The following is a 13,980-nucleotide window of genomic DNA, read 5'->3' on the forward strand; positions in this document are numbered from 1 at the left end:
AACACTTATTGAGACAATGTACATAAAGCTCTCAGAATCACACATCTAGAACTGGAAAGAACCTCAGAGGCTCTTTAATTCAACCATATCATTTTATAGCTGAGGAAACTGAGGCCCAAGGAGATGTGACTTGCCCAAGACCACACAGCTAGTAAATGAGAGGCAAGATTTGAACCCAGATCCTCTGATAACAACCTCAGTGTTCTTCCCATTACACCACACTTTGTAAGCCACAGAGCCCTACTACGTGGCAGCTTTTTATTATTGACCACAGAGAGGCCACTGTGGTGTAGTGGAGAGAGAGCTGCTCTCAGAGTCTAAAAGACCTGGGGTCAGTCTTTGCCCCCAACATCCACTGGCTGTGACCTCTTACACGTCATTTCTTTTCTTGGTATCCCATAAGACTAGAATTTATGGACTCATGGTTGACTTAGATTGGTACAAGGTGTTCATGGGGGGCTCTCTACACTTATTAGACCTCAGGATCAGTCCAAAATTAGTGCTGATGTCTTTCTTTGCTCTAATAATAATAATAATAACCACTAGTATTTACATGTATGTAATTTATTTATAAATATAACTATAAATATAATATATAAATATAATATATAAAATTATAAATATATAACTATATATGTAGGTCTATACACACATCTATACTCACATACACACATGCACATGCACATGTGCATATACAGTATATATATACATATACCTATATGCACACACATACATGCATACATGCACACATCCATCCATCCATATATACACACATATGAAACCTTAGCACTTCACAACAACCCTGGGAGGTAAGGTCTATTATTATCCCCATTTTACAGATGAGGCAATTGAGGCAAAAAAAAAAAGAAGTAAAGTGACTTGTTCAGGGTCACACAGCTAGTAAGCCAGTAAGGCCACGTTTGAACGCAGGTCTGCCTGACTCCAGGCCTAGTGTGCCGCCTAACTGCCTCCTTGGCGGCTTATGGAAAGAGAATTGTACATGCTTGCTTGCACTCACATGAGCCCAGCCAAGGGCATTCCTCACTCTCGCTCTCCGAATGAGCCTGGAAGCCTACTTTTCAAAGTCTACTCTACTATTGTAGCCAAGCCTTGACCTGCCTGAAAAAAAGATGGTTTTTGCCAAAAGAGGAGAGACCATTTCTGGAGGGAATTTCCACGGAGAATACCCAGCAAAAGTAAGTCTTGAGCATTCTTTCTTTCCCCACTCATTAAGAGTAAACAAAATGACAAAATAACTCAGCAGAGATATTTCCTTAGGCTCTAGACTACTTGGCCATAGGTGTCCATGAACTCGCTGCCATCAGTGAGCGGAGAATCGAAAGACTGTGCAACCCGTCACTCAGTGAGTTGCCTGCGTTCCTGGTGGCTGAAGGGGGCCTCAATTCTGGATTCATGATTGCTCACTGCACAGCAGCGGCTCTGGGTAAGAACCCTGCTCCTCTGGGGCCAGCACATGGGAAAAGAGCCATTTCCCCGGGTCCCTGCCCTGGCCAGATCACATTAGGGAAAGGGAGACCTGGACAAGCCCATGTGTGTCTGGAGGTGGAGGGAGGGTCAGGATGGTGAAGTCATGTCCTAGGAGGATCAGTTAGCAGAAGGAAGAGAGGAGAGCGGAGGGGCGGGGAGGGGGCGGAACGGGGGCGGGGCGGGAGGGGAAGGGAGGGGAGGGGAGGGGAAGGGAAGGGAGGGAAGGGGAGGGAAGAGAACAGGCATTAATTAAGCCCTTGCTGCGTTGCCAGACACTGTGCTAAGCACTCTACAAATATTATCTCATTTGATCCTCACAACCCTATGAGAGGGGGCGGCTAGGTGGCGCAGTGGATAGAGCACCGGCCTTAAAGTCAGGAGGACCTAAGTTCAAATCTAGCCTCAGACCAAATGCTTGATACTAGCTGTGTGACCCTGGGCAAGTCACTTAACCCCAATTTCCTTAAAAAAAAACCCTGCTATAATGATTCCCTGTTTTACAGTTGAGGAAACTGAGGCAGAAGTTAAGTGACTTGCCCAGGGTCACTCAACTAGTAAATGTCTAGATTTGAACTCAGGTCTTCCTGAGTTTGGGCCCAGCACCCACTATGGCACCTAGCGGCATAGTAATAGCTAACATTTATATTTGCAACTATAACTAGTGGCCCTAACTAGTGGCCATCTAGCTTCTGCTTGAACACCACCAATGACAGGGAACTCCCTACCTCATGAGGCAGTCCATTCCATTGATGGCTAACTCCAGTTATTAGAAAGTTCTTCAGCCATTCAGCAGGCCTTATTAAGCACCTACAGTGTTCAAGGTGCTGTGCTAGAGACACAGGGACGGATATAGCACAGACCCTCTGAAGAACTTAAAAACTTAGAGTGGTGCTATGATATGAGGGATGCATCACTGGGTTTGGAGTCAGGAAAATCTGGGTTCAAACCTCCCTCTGATACGCACCAGCTACGCAACCCTGGGCAAGGCAGTTCACCACTCTGGGCCTCAGTTTCCCCTTCTGTAAATGGAGGGAGTTGGACTGCGTTAAGTCTCCTAAGTTCTTTTTCAGCTCTAAATCTATGATCTAATCTGGGGGAGCTGGGGTCGGGGGAGATGTGTACACAAACAACTCTGTTAGGAGGTATAAGGTGATAAGTACAAAGAAAAGGCTAAGGCAGTGTGCAAATATTTGCAATACTCCCTGATGTGGTCATAAGGAATATGCCTGGTAAAGCTCCAGGTGCTTTGAAATCATGTGTTTAAAATGTATTGTAAGCTCTAAAGCTCTCTCTCCTTGTTTCTTTCTCTAAATTTTATATATAAATTTCATTATATATTATTTATAATATAATATTTTATTTATGAAATCATGTTTTATTATATTTATGTTATAATATTGTGTATTTATATAAATTACATATTGTGATATGTTTATGTATTGTGTACAACATATATTACATATATAAATTATATATTGTGATATATTCATATATTATGTATAACATATATAAATAAAACGAGAGAGGGAGATACACACATATACATATATACATTTGCATGTAGCTCACACACAAATATATGTGTTTGTGTGTGATCTATTGTAACATATGTAATATAATAAATACAATAACATGTTAGCTGTTATAACATATAATATATAATAATACATTATTAACCAAGTAATATAATTTCAAATTACAATAATTACCACAACAATATTAACAATCAATCTAATTTTATAACTAATATATTAATATTATTTCTCTGTTGATATTATTAATTAATATAATAATAATATATATTTTAGGTGTTATTATTATCATAGAAATGTGAACCATGTGAACTTCTTTCCCCTTTTCCCACCCTTCAGTCTCTTGTTTCCTCCTTCCTACTCCTCTCAGGCTCTCAGCCTTGCTCCAGTCTTCCCCCTCTCCTTACCCAGTCACATCCCTCTGGTCATTCACTGATTTGAACCCACTTCAAGATTGGCCTCTCTGCCACTTTTCAATGCCTGTCCTTCTGACCTTCCAGACTTCTTACCAGACTAATCTTAAACACAAGACTTCCTCTCCTTCCCAAGATTATATCCTTGACCTTTGTTTTTTCACTCTGCTCTCTCCCTTCATGACCTTCACATCCATATCTCCCAATGTTCACTTATGTAAATAACTCTTTACTTTATATCTCCACCCCAACCTCTTTCTAGAATGCTAATCTCACTTTTTTTCCAAATGCCTCCTGGACCTTTCCATCTGATGGTGTTGTTCAGTCATTTCCATCATGTCCAACTCTCTCTGACCCCATTTGGAGTTTTCTTGGCAAAGATACTGGAGTGGTTTGCCATTTCCTTCTCCAGCTCATTTGACAAATGAGGAAACTGAGGCAAACAAGGTTAAGTGACTTGCCCAGGGTCACACAACTAGTGTCTGAGGCCAGATTTGAATTCCACTTAGATAGAATATAAAGTCCTGAAGGACAGAAACTGTTTTCTCTCTGTCTTTGTACCCCCAGAACTGAGCACAGGGTCTGCCTCATAATAGGCGCTTATCAAATGCTTGGCGATTTGTTGATTGGACGTCCTGTTGGCATGTTCACCACAATATGTCAAGAGCTCAACTCATCCTTCCCTCAAAATATGCACCTCCCACTATCTTCATAGGATCACAAGATTATAGATTTAGAGTTTATAGGGACCTCTGAGGCCCTTATGTGGATACTGACGACAAAAGACACGAAGACGTCTGCCCAAGGCCACATAGGTAGTAAGGCAACGTTTGAACCCATGTCCTCCAACTGCAAAGTTGGTGTTCTTTCCAACGCCTTGTCTACCTTTGTGTCCCCAGCGTATTGGACAGTCCATTGAACATGGAAAGTGCCTAATAAATGCTTCTTTAAAGTAGCTCCTCTTCATGATTCAAATCCAACCTCAGACATTTACTCGCTGTGTGACTCTGGGCAAGTCATTTAACTCTGTTTGCCTCAGTTCCTCATCTGTCAAATGAGCTGGAGAAGGAAATGGCGAACCACTCCAGTAACTTTGCCAAGATAACCCCAAATGGAGTCATGAAGAGTCAGACATGACTGAAACGAATGAACAGCAATGGATTTAACCAGGGTCACAGAGCTAGTAAGTGTCTGAGGCAGTATTTGAACCCAGGTCTTCATAACTCCCAAGTCCAGTATCCTATCCTATCCCCTATTCAAGGATGCCTCATGATGGTTTGAAAACCATTTGAGTGGATTGGACAGACTGGGTCCTACCAGCAAGAATAGACAGAGTTGCTTTCCTTAAATGCATATGTTGGTCAAAGAGTTCATAAAAAAGAGAATAGGTATACTAGAGTCCTGGGCCACTAGGTGGCGCCATAGTGCATAGAGCGCCAGGCCTGGAGTCAGGAAGACTCATCTCCCTGAGTTCAAATCTGGTCTCAGATACTTACTAGCTGTGGGATCCTAGGCAAGTCACTTAACTCTGTTTGCCTCCATGTCCTCATCTGTAAAATGGCAAACCACTCCAGGATCTTTGCCAAGAAAACCTCAAATAGGGTCATGAAGAGTCAGAAAACATTGAAAACAACCCAACAAAAATAACAAGTAGTAGAGTTCTCAAGAAGCAAATTGTTCCCATGGTGGGTTGTTAACGAGAATTCCTCCTGAAAAATGTCAAGGGTGACAAAGTCACAAGCCTTAATTCCAAGCACTGCCACATCCCCTGGGGCAATCCTGGAAATTCCCTTCTCTTCCATCCCTCAGGGCTGTTGCATTCTGTTACTGAAGAATTCTTCTTGTGCTTTGGTTACAAGGCCAGATATATTTTCTTTTCCAACTTATTTTACAAATGAGGAAACTGAGGCAAAGAGACTAGCTCAGGGGATAGAGCACTGGGCCCGGAGTCTGGAAGACCTAAGGTCAAATCTTGCCCCAGACATGTACTAGCTGTGTGACCCTAGTTGTTGTTGTTCAGTTATGTCCAATTCATTGTGACCCCATTAGGGATTACTTGGTGGAGATACTGGAATGGTTTGCCATTGCCTTCTCCAATTTGTAGATGAGGAAACTGAGGCAAGCAGAGCTGAAGTGACCTGCTCAGGATCACACAGGTAGGAAGTGCCTGAGGCAGGATCCAAGCTCAGTTCTTTCTGACTCCAAATCAACCTTCTGTCCACCAGCTTCATGACATACTAAATATGCCATCTCTCTGAGCAGACAATCCATGACTCTCCTCCATATTACTTGTCATTCACTACTAATGCTATCTCGGTCCCTTACTACCTGTGTGACCTTGTCAAGTCACTTAGACGCTCTTAGCCTCAGTTTCCCCATCTGTAAAATGAAAAGGTCAAACTAGGACTCTTAAGCTCCCTACTACCTGTAGATCCATGATCCCATGGTCCACTCTGCAACATCCCTGACAGGTGGTAATCCAACTTATTCTTGAATATTTCCAGGGTCAGGGAGCTCATTACTTCATTACCATTGGTGGACAGTTCTAATTGCTGAACTAGGTGGCTCAGTGAATAGAGCTCTGGGGCTGTAGTCAGGAAGACCTGAGATCAAATCCAGTCCTAGACACTCACAGCTATATGACCCTGGGTAAGTCACTTAACCTCTGTTTGCCTTAATTCAGTGAAGGAAATGGCGAACCACTCCTATACCTTTGCAAGAAAACCCCATGGATGGTAGGGTCCATGGGGTCACAAAGAGTCAGACGCAGTTGAACTACAGAACAACAACGGTTGTTGGGAAGATCCTCCTATGTCTTGAGCTGAAATCTTTCTTGTAATTTCCACCCTTTGGTTCTTGTTTAAGTAACCAATCAATCATTCAATAACACGCATAAAGCACAGTGCCTTTACCCATAGTAAGCACTTACCAAAAGCTGCTTCATTCATTCTCCTACTCTTTGCCAGACCAAGGAAACAGAAATTAAAAGTGAAGCTCTCCCTGTCCTCATGTAGCTTACAGTCTTTCAAAATTCTTTTAAAGGAACACAGAAGTCTATTTCCTGTTCTGTTGGACAGTGCCTGAGTGTCTCCTTTCTGTCTCCTTACCTCCAGGCTAAATGTCCCCAGCTTGTAATAGATCATGCACTCAATGCCACTTTTCTTCTTCTACTCCATCCTGGGCATGTATTATCCCATGAAGATCTGACCGTCCCTCGTAAAAGCAAGATAACTCTGCCAAGATTTAGTTTGTTTGGCACTAGAGGGGAAAACTAGGACCAATCAATGGAATTGATGAGGAAGTAGATTTCAGCTTGGTAGAAGATGGACTTTTTCATCATTTGAACTATCTGAAAATAGAATAGGCAGGCTGCTTCATGAAATAATGAGCTCCCCATCATCAGCAATATTCAAGAAGAAGCTGAACAACCATCTATTAGTGATGATGTAGAAGAGATTAGATGAGATGATGCCCAAGTTCTTTTCCTTCTCTGAACCTCTGTTATTCTGTACCACTCCAGTTTGTCCATCAAGAAGCATTTACTAAGCACCTACTATGTGCCAGGAGATGTTCTAGGCTCTAAGAATACAAAGACAAAAGTAAAGCAGGCTCTGCCCCCAAGGAGCCTGCAATCTTCTAAATGTGTCACTGTCCCTCTTGAGGTCTGTCGTCTAGATTTTCTTACATTGTGCATAAAATATAGGATTCCTTTTTTTTCTTCTAAAATCCCTTTGAGCAATGAGTACCCTGGTGCTAGGAACCAAAATCTCAGGGGAACATCTGTCTGAAGGCAGAATTATGACCTAGATACTAGGAGGCTAGGGCTTCAGAACTTCCTTTAACCCCCTCATTTGTCAGGGGTGTTTTATTCAGTCTTTTCAGTCACATCCAACACTCCATGACCCCATTGGGAGGTTTCTTGGCAAAGACGCTGGAGTGGTTTGCTATTTCTTTCTCCAGGTCATTTTACAGATGAGGAAACTGAAGCAAACAGGGTCATGTGACTTGCCCAGGGTCACACAGCTTCAAGGTGTCTGAGGCCAGATTTGAACCCAGGTCTTCCTGATTCCAGGCCTGGCACTCAGGGTGAGTGGTATCTAATTTATTCACCTTGGACTTTTATAGTTTCAGAGAATAAAGGCCTGTGCCATCCCTCCTCGGTGGATTCTCTCTCAACCAGTGCCGCTACAGAAGATCACGTCTCCATGGGAGGCTGGGCTGCGAGAAAAGCCCTCAGAGTTATCGAACATGTGGAACAAGGTGACGCTGCTGATTTTGTAAGACTCATTCAGCAAACTGTTCTACCAAGTGAAAAGAGGCTTGGGTTTAGAGCCTGAAGATCTGGGTTCAGATTCCCATTTCTGCTTCTTTCTAATTGTGTGACCTTGGACAAGTCATTTCCCTCTCTAAGCCTCAGTTTCCTCATCTGTAAAATGGGGATAACAATAATAATAATACCTGCTTCCCAGGGCTTCTGGGAGGATTAAATGAGATAATATTTGTAAATTCCTCTGTAAACCTTTAATTGCTACATAAAATGAGAGGGCTGGGCTCAGTGACCTCTAAGGTCCTTCCAGCTCTAAATCTATGATTCTGTAACTCCGTACCTAGTGTAGATTCTTGTGATTTTAATGTGCTTTCTTGAAATATTTTGGTTATGATCCTAATTTTATTGTCGTTCTCCAGTTTTCCAGCCCCTCCCAAATTGATTTGGGAAGCCATGCCATCTCTGTCTGCCCTTACATTCACAAGGCACTTAAACTCCAGTGGATACCCCCAGTCATCCTGAGCTATGCAGAATAGAATGATCCTCTTCTTAACCTCCCCCCTTTTCCCTGTCAAATAAAAGGGAATAACTCTGGGGAGGAGGTCAGATCATTGTAAAGCTGTGATGGTCCCTGGAGAACAGCCAATCCCACACCCTCCTGTCACAGAAGAAGAGAGGGCAGCTCAGAGACTATGTGTGTCTCGTCGAGGTCATAGGCCCAGTTCGAAGCAGAGGTCCAGTCTCCTAATCCAGTGTTCCATCCATCCAAACTATCGGTGAAAGAGAGCATCAAGTGATCCCTAGTTAGACTTGATTGGTGACTCCAGGTCAATTGGTTAGATTGGATAAATGCAGAGGAACGAAGCTATGAGCTCTCAGAATGGGACTGCTTGGTCTTTCTAGGTGACTATCCCAATTCTCTTTACTTCATCTGACTGTATAGTCAGGGATATAGGGACCGAACCAGTGATTTCATTGGTGCCAGGAACTCCCAGGAGAAGAAACTCCCTCTACCAGGACAGGTTGGCTCCTTCTCCGCAACTTTTAGTCTCAGAGAGATGCCCAAAGCACCCAAGGTCACACAGCCAACTTGGGACAAAGGCAAGACTGGAACCCAGGTCTTCAGGGCCAACTAACTCTCTGTCCACTGCCTTTCAGACTTTTTAGATGTGGCCAATAAACTGATGGGAATATGGAGGTTAAAACAGTGAGCAAGCATGGTCTACTATGTTCTGAGACAGACTGAGTGCCATCTTCTCTTTGCTTCTTTACTATCTAGGTGACTGTGAGCAGATCCCTTACCCTCTCTGGGCCTTACCTTGCTCATCTGTAAAATGGTGGGATGGGGGGGGGCGTTTCAACGAGATAGCTTCTGGAGTCCCTTCTCCAACTCCACCCTTAGGACTCTATGATCCCAAGTCCTTTTCTCTGGATCTTGGTTTCATCATCTGTAAAATTAAAGGGTTTTCTCAGAATTATGATCTTCAAGGTCCCCTTCAGCTCTGATTCCTATTATCCTATGTAGAGCACCGAATTCCAATAAATCCAATCTAATCAACATTTATTAAGTTTGTTATACAACCTACTGTGTGCTGAGCGCTGTGCCAAGCGCCAGGGGTACAATTAATAAGAAGACAGCCCCAGCCCTCAAAGAGCTCACAGTCTAATGGGCGGAGGGGGATGGGAGACAGCACACATTGGAGCTAAGGGGGGCCAGAGGGGTATAACTTGGAGTAGGTCACACAGCTAGAGGCTGGACAAATGAAATGTATGAAACAGGAAATGCTCAGCTTCCCTGGCTCCCTTTAAGTCCACCTTCCACAAGAAGCCTTTCATGAGTCCCCCTAAAGCTATGCCTTCCCTCTGGGATTATCTCCACTTTATTCTGCATATATCTTGTTAGTGTATAGTTGTTGGCATGTTACCTCCCCCATTCGTATGTAAGTTTTTTGAGAGCAGAGCCCAGTTTTCTTTTTCTTGGAACCCCCAGGACTTCATGTGTTGTTCAGTCCTTTCAGTCGTGCCTGACTCTTGGTGACCCCATTTGGGGTTTTCTTGGCAGAGATGCTGGAGTGGTTTGCTCTTTCCTTCTGCAGCTTATTTGACAGATGAGGAAACTGAGGCGAACAGGGTTTAAGCACATAATAGGTGCTTCATCAATCCTTCTTAACTTCACTTGACTAATGATGAACCCTGACTTCAGGGTTTGTGAAAATGTAACAATATATCCTTGAGTTGAGCTTTGTAAAAACCGCCATCCCACTTTCCACAATTTTGTCCTCTAGTGTTGGCCATTGAGCTTCTCGCCGCCTGTCAGGGCATCGAGTTTCTACGCCCCCTGAAAACAACCACTCCATTGGAGAAGGTCTATGACCTCGTGCGCTCTGTTGTGAGGTAAAGTCAAACAAACACTTTGCTGGAGGTTAAAAACCATCAAGCACGGCAGCGGTTAATGTTTGGACAATGTTTGACCTTCCTCCCAAGGCTGTTGTGGGGAGGAGATGAGATAACACGTTTACAGTGCTTTGCAAACTTTCAAGTGCTATCATGATTCCATTATTACTCTTATTATTATTATCATGATTAACACACCGTAGTCTTTCTTCCCTCTAGGCCTTGGATCAAAGATCGTTTCATGGCTCCTGACATTGAAGCAGCCCATCGACTGCTCGTGGATCAAAAGGCAAGGTCTTCGGTTCTGTCGTATCGATTGTTCATAGAGTATAGATTGAGAGCCATAAGGGACCTTCAAACACATCTAAGCCAACTCCTTTGTTTTGCAGATGAGGGAGGAAATTGAGGTCTAGATTAGTCAAGAAAGGACTAGAACTTAGAACTAGAACTAGAAATAGAACAAGAAGTCATCTAGAACTTACAATTTAGAACTGGAAGGGACCTTGGAGGTCATATTATTCTAGCCATCTCCCTCATCTCACAGAGGAGGAGATTGAGGCCCAGATTTGGAAAGTGATTGTCCAAGGTTACACACGTACTAAGTGTGACTTGATCCCAGGACCTCTGGCTTTAAATCCAGCACAATTTCTACTACACATTATGTTGGTCTCAATCATTATAAGAAAGTAAAATGGTGCCACTGTCAATGGCATCGCCACATTCTTCCCAAGCATGGACTGGAAAGGATTAAGGTATATTTGGAGACAGCATGAATGTTCCTTGACCACGAAGGAACCATTTGGCAAATTACTGCTTTGGTGCATTAAACGTGGATTGATCATGAGAGGCACTTGTACTTGACGTCAGGAGACCTGGGCATGAGCTCCAGCTCAGTTTACTTAACTGGGTGACCTTGGGTAAGTCCCTTAAGCATAGTTGTCTCATCTATAAAATGGAGGAAGTTAGGAGCTGGTAGCAGTACTTAGACTAACAGTCTCCCAGGGCTACTGTGAGGTAGGTGCCTCATCAACTCTATATGTTTTCAGTCAAGGCAAAGAGCAAGTCTCCACAAGGACAGGATGAGATAGAGAGAGGGTCCAGCCTTTCCTCAACCTGTTTTTCTTTAAAGTAATGCAACACATCAATCTGAGAGTTGCCTAGAGCTATCCAAAGTACTTTTTGGTCCGGACTGGTGATTTCATTGGTGTAGGGCAGGGGTGTCAAACACTGGCTGAACCAGACTAAAACGTAATTCAGAAATGTTTCACAAAATAAACAAAAATACAATACAACACAGATAATGTTAATTTGTAGTTTTCTAAGTCAATACATGGCCCAAAGGGATCCATTTCTATTTGAGTTTGACGCCACCAATGCGGCATCTCTGTAATTTATAGTCTTAGGGAGTTGACTTAGCCACTACAGAGGTTAAGTAATTTGCCTATGGTAGAGCTATTTTATGCTGGAGATAGAACTTGAACCCAGCACTTCCTGACTCCAAGGATGGCCCTTTATTCAAAGGACATAGGAAAAAGGAGATGAACAAGGATGAGTATTTTGGATTTATTCTGTATCCGTATGAACCATAGATAAGTGATTCAGAAAAGCCAAGGGAGGACAACGGAGGTGGCATAGCAGGCATGGCATTGGACTTGGAGTTAGGAAGCCCTGGGTTCAAATCCTTCCTCAGACACTTAACTAGCTTTGGGACTCTGGGCAAGACTTAACTTTGCTCACCTTCACTTTCCTCATCTGTAAAATGGGGACAAAAATAGTACCTGCCTCACAGGATTGCTGTAAGACACAAACGAGATAAATGTATGTGTTTATTGCTGAGTTATTTTAGTTGTGTCTGACTCTTTGTGACCCCCTTAGGGATTTTCTTGGTGGAAATACTGGAGTGGTTTGCCATTTCCTTCTCTGGCTCATTTTACAGATGAAGAAACTGAGGCAGACAGAGTTAAGTGACTTATCCAGGGTCACACAGCTTGGAGTGTCTGAGGCTGGATTTGAACTCAGGTTCAAATATCCTGACTGCAGGCCGAGCACGCTATCTACTGCACCACCTGGCTGTCCACCTAGCTCAGTGCTGTACATTTAATAACTGTTTCTCGAATTTAATTGAATTCGTAGAATTCTAGATTTAGAGCTGAAAGGAATCGTATAGACCATCAGGTCCAACTCCTTCATTTTACTTATGAGGAAACTGAGGCCCAGAGTTAGGTGACGTGCCCAGGGTCACATAGCTTGTGAATGTCTGAGGTAGGACTCAAACTCAGGTTTTCAGATAGGGGAAGAGAAAGGAATAAACATTTCCACGCACTTGCTATATGCCAAGCACTGTGCTAAGTGCTTTATAAATATTGTCTCATTTTTATCCTCATAACAACCCTGCAAGATAGGTACTACTATTATCCCCATTTTATGGTTGAAGAAACTGAGGCAGGCAGAGGTTAAATGACTTAACCAGGGTCACACAGCTAGTAAGTATGTGAGGTCAGATTTGAACCCAGATCTTCCTGACTCCAGGCTCAGAACACTGTGCATTATGATGCCACAAACTGCCTCATCTGCCAGACATTTCACAGTCTGGCTCCCCTACAATCTAGCCAAACTGGCCTGCTGGCTGTTCCCCAAACTTGACATTCCTCCTCACCTACACCTCTTAGGAAGGACTAAAATTAGGTACTGCCCCTCTAGAAATCTTTTCTGAACCCCTTTTGTTACTTGCATTCTCTCCCTTGCATTTGCTTATCTGTATAATTTTTGACTCCTCACAGTAGAATGTAAGTTCTTTGAAAGCAAAGACTATTTCTTTTATTTTATCTTTTCCTCCCCAACATCTTCTACATGGCAGATACTTAATAAATGCTCACCGAATGAATGAATGAATGAATGACATCTTAAACACATTTAAATCTTTTCAAGTTTATTTTTTTAATTAAAATTCTTTTGGACTTGTGTTTTAAGAGATATTAATATAGTGGATATTGTAAGCGAAATGGATACACAAAAACTCGAGATAACCATAAGCCACTACTTATTAAATTTCCAGTCACTTGTAGTTTCTAACTCTGGAGGTAGTTGGCTTTCAACAGGGTTTATAAAATGAAGTGCCTTTCAACGTTGTGATTCTGTCATTGTCTTTCCTTTCCCTCCCAGGTTTGGGAAGTTGCTGTGCCTTATATTGAAAAGTACAGAATAGAGCAGAATCAAGAACTCTTCCCAGAATCCAGGCCCGTCTCTCCCACTGCATTTTCACTGGGCTCACTTCGCAAGAAAATGGATGACAAGCATGATCACCATGAATCTGAAGATCTGTAAGGGGTCACTGGTTCTCACCATGTATCAAGCAGATTACAGATCAACACTGTGCTCTCTCTCATAACTATCTGATCTGTTCTCTGTCAGACTGGTTATATGGTTCAGAGACATGAAAGTCAGGGAAATTTCTAATTAGATTGATCACTTAGATAGACACTGTCCTTCAAGGATAAGTGATTTCGTCACTTTTAGATACTTCTTATTCTGATGTAGATCTCTTAGGATCATAGATTTAAAGCTGGAAGGGCCCTTTAGTCCAACCCCCTCATTTTACAGATGAGGAAACTGAGGCATGGAGAAATTAAGAGACTTGGCCAGGGTCAGACAGCTAGTGTCTGAGGCAGAATTTGAATTCAGGTCTTCTTGACTCCAAGCCCATTATTTTAGTCATTGTACCACGTAGCTGCCTAAAAATTACAGCCCTCTACAAGTTGACATGTGGTCTTGAAGACCAAGCTAAAAACTAAGCTAAAAAACTCATCCTCGAGAAGGGGTGAGATGGGGACAGGATTGGAAAAATTTGGTTGGTCTGTGTACATTGCTCAAGCTACTAAGGTATTTG

The 13,980-nt window shown here is 42.8% G+C and overlaps 1 protein-coding gene across 2 annotated transcripts in view; it reads left to right on the forward strand.

The window, feature by feature from the left end:
- HAL (histidine ammonia-lyase) overlaps positions 1-13,709 on the forward strand; it is a 38,996-nt gene extending 25,287 nt beyond the window's left edge. For both annotated transcript variants that reach the window (XM_027855758.1, XM_027855759.1), the window contains 6 exons: positions 1,131-1,196; positions 1,279-1,444; positions 7,559-7,693; positions 9,986-10,094; positions 10,314-10,383; positions 13,257-13,709. In XM_027855758.1, coding sequence (XP_027711559.1) covers positions 1,131-1,196; positions 1,279-1,444; positions 7,559-7,693; positions 9,986-10,094; positions 10,314-10,383; positions 13,257-13,418 — 708 coding nt within the window. In that variant the 3' untranslated portion in view covers positions 13,419-13,709. The remainder of the gene's footprint in view (positions 1-1,130; positions 1,197-1,278; positions 1,445-7,558; positions 7,694-9,985; positions 10,095-10,313; positions 10,384-13,256) is intronic.
- The last annotated feature ends 271 nt before the right edge of the window (positions 13,710-13,980 follow it).

This window comes from Vombatus ursinus, unplaced genomic scaffold (assembly GCF_900497805.2).
Source record: "Vombatus ursinus unplaced genomic scaffold, bare-nosed wombat genome assembly UNPS02011334.1, whole genome shotgun sequence".
Classification (NCBI taxonomy): Eukaryota; Metazoa; Chordata; class Mammalia; order Diprotodontia; family Vombatidae; genus Vombatus; species Vombatus ursinus.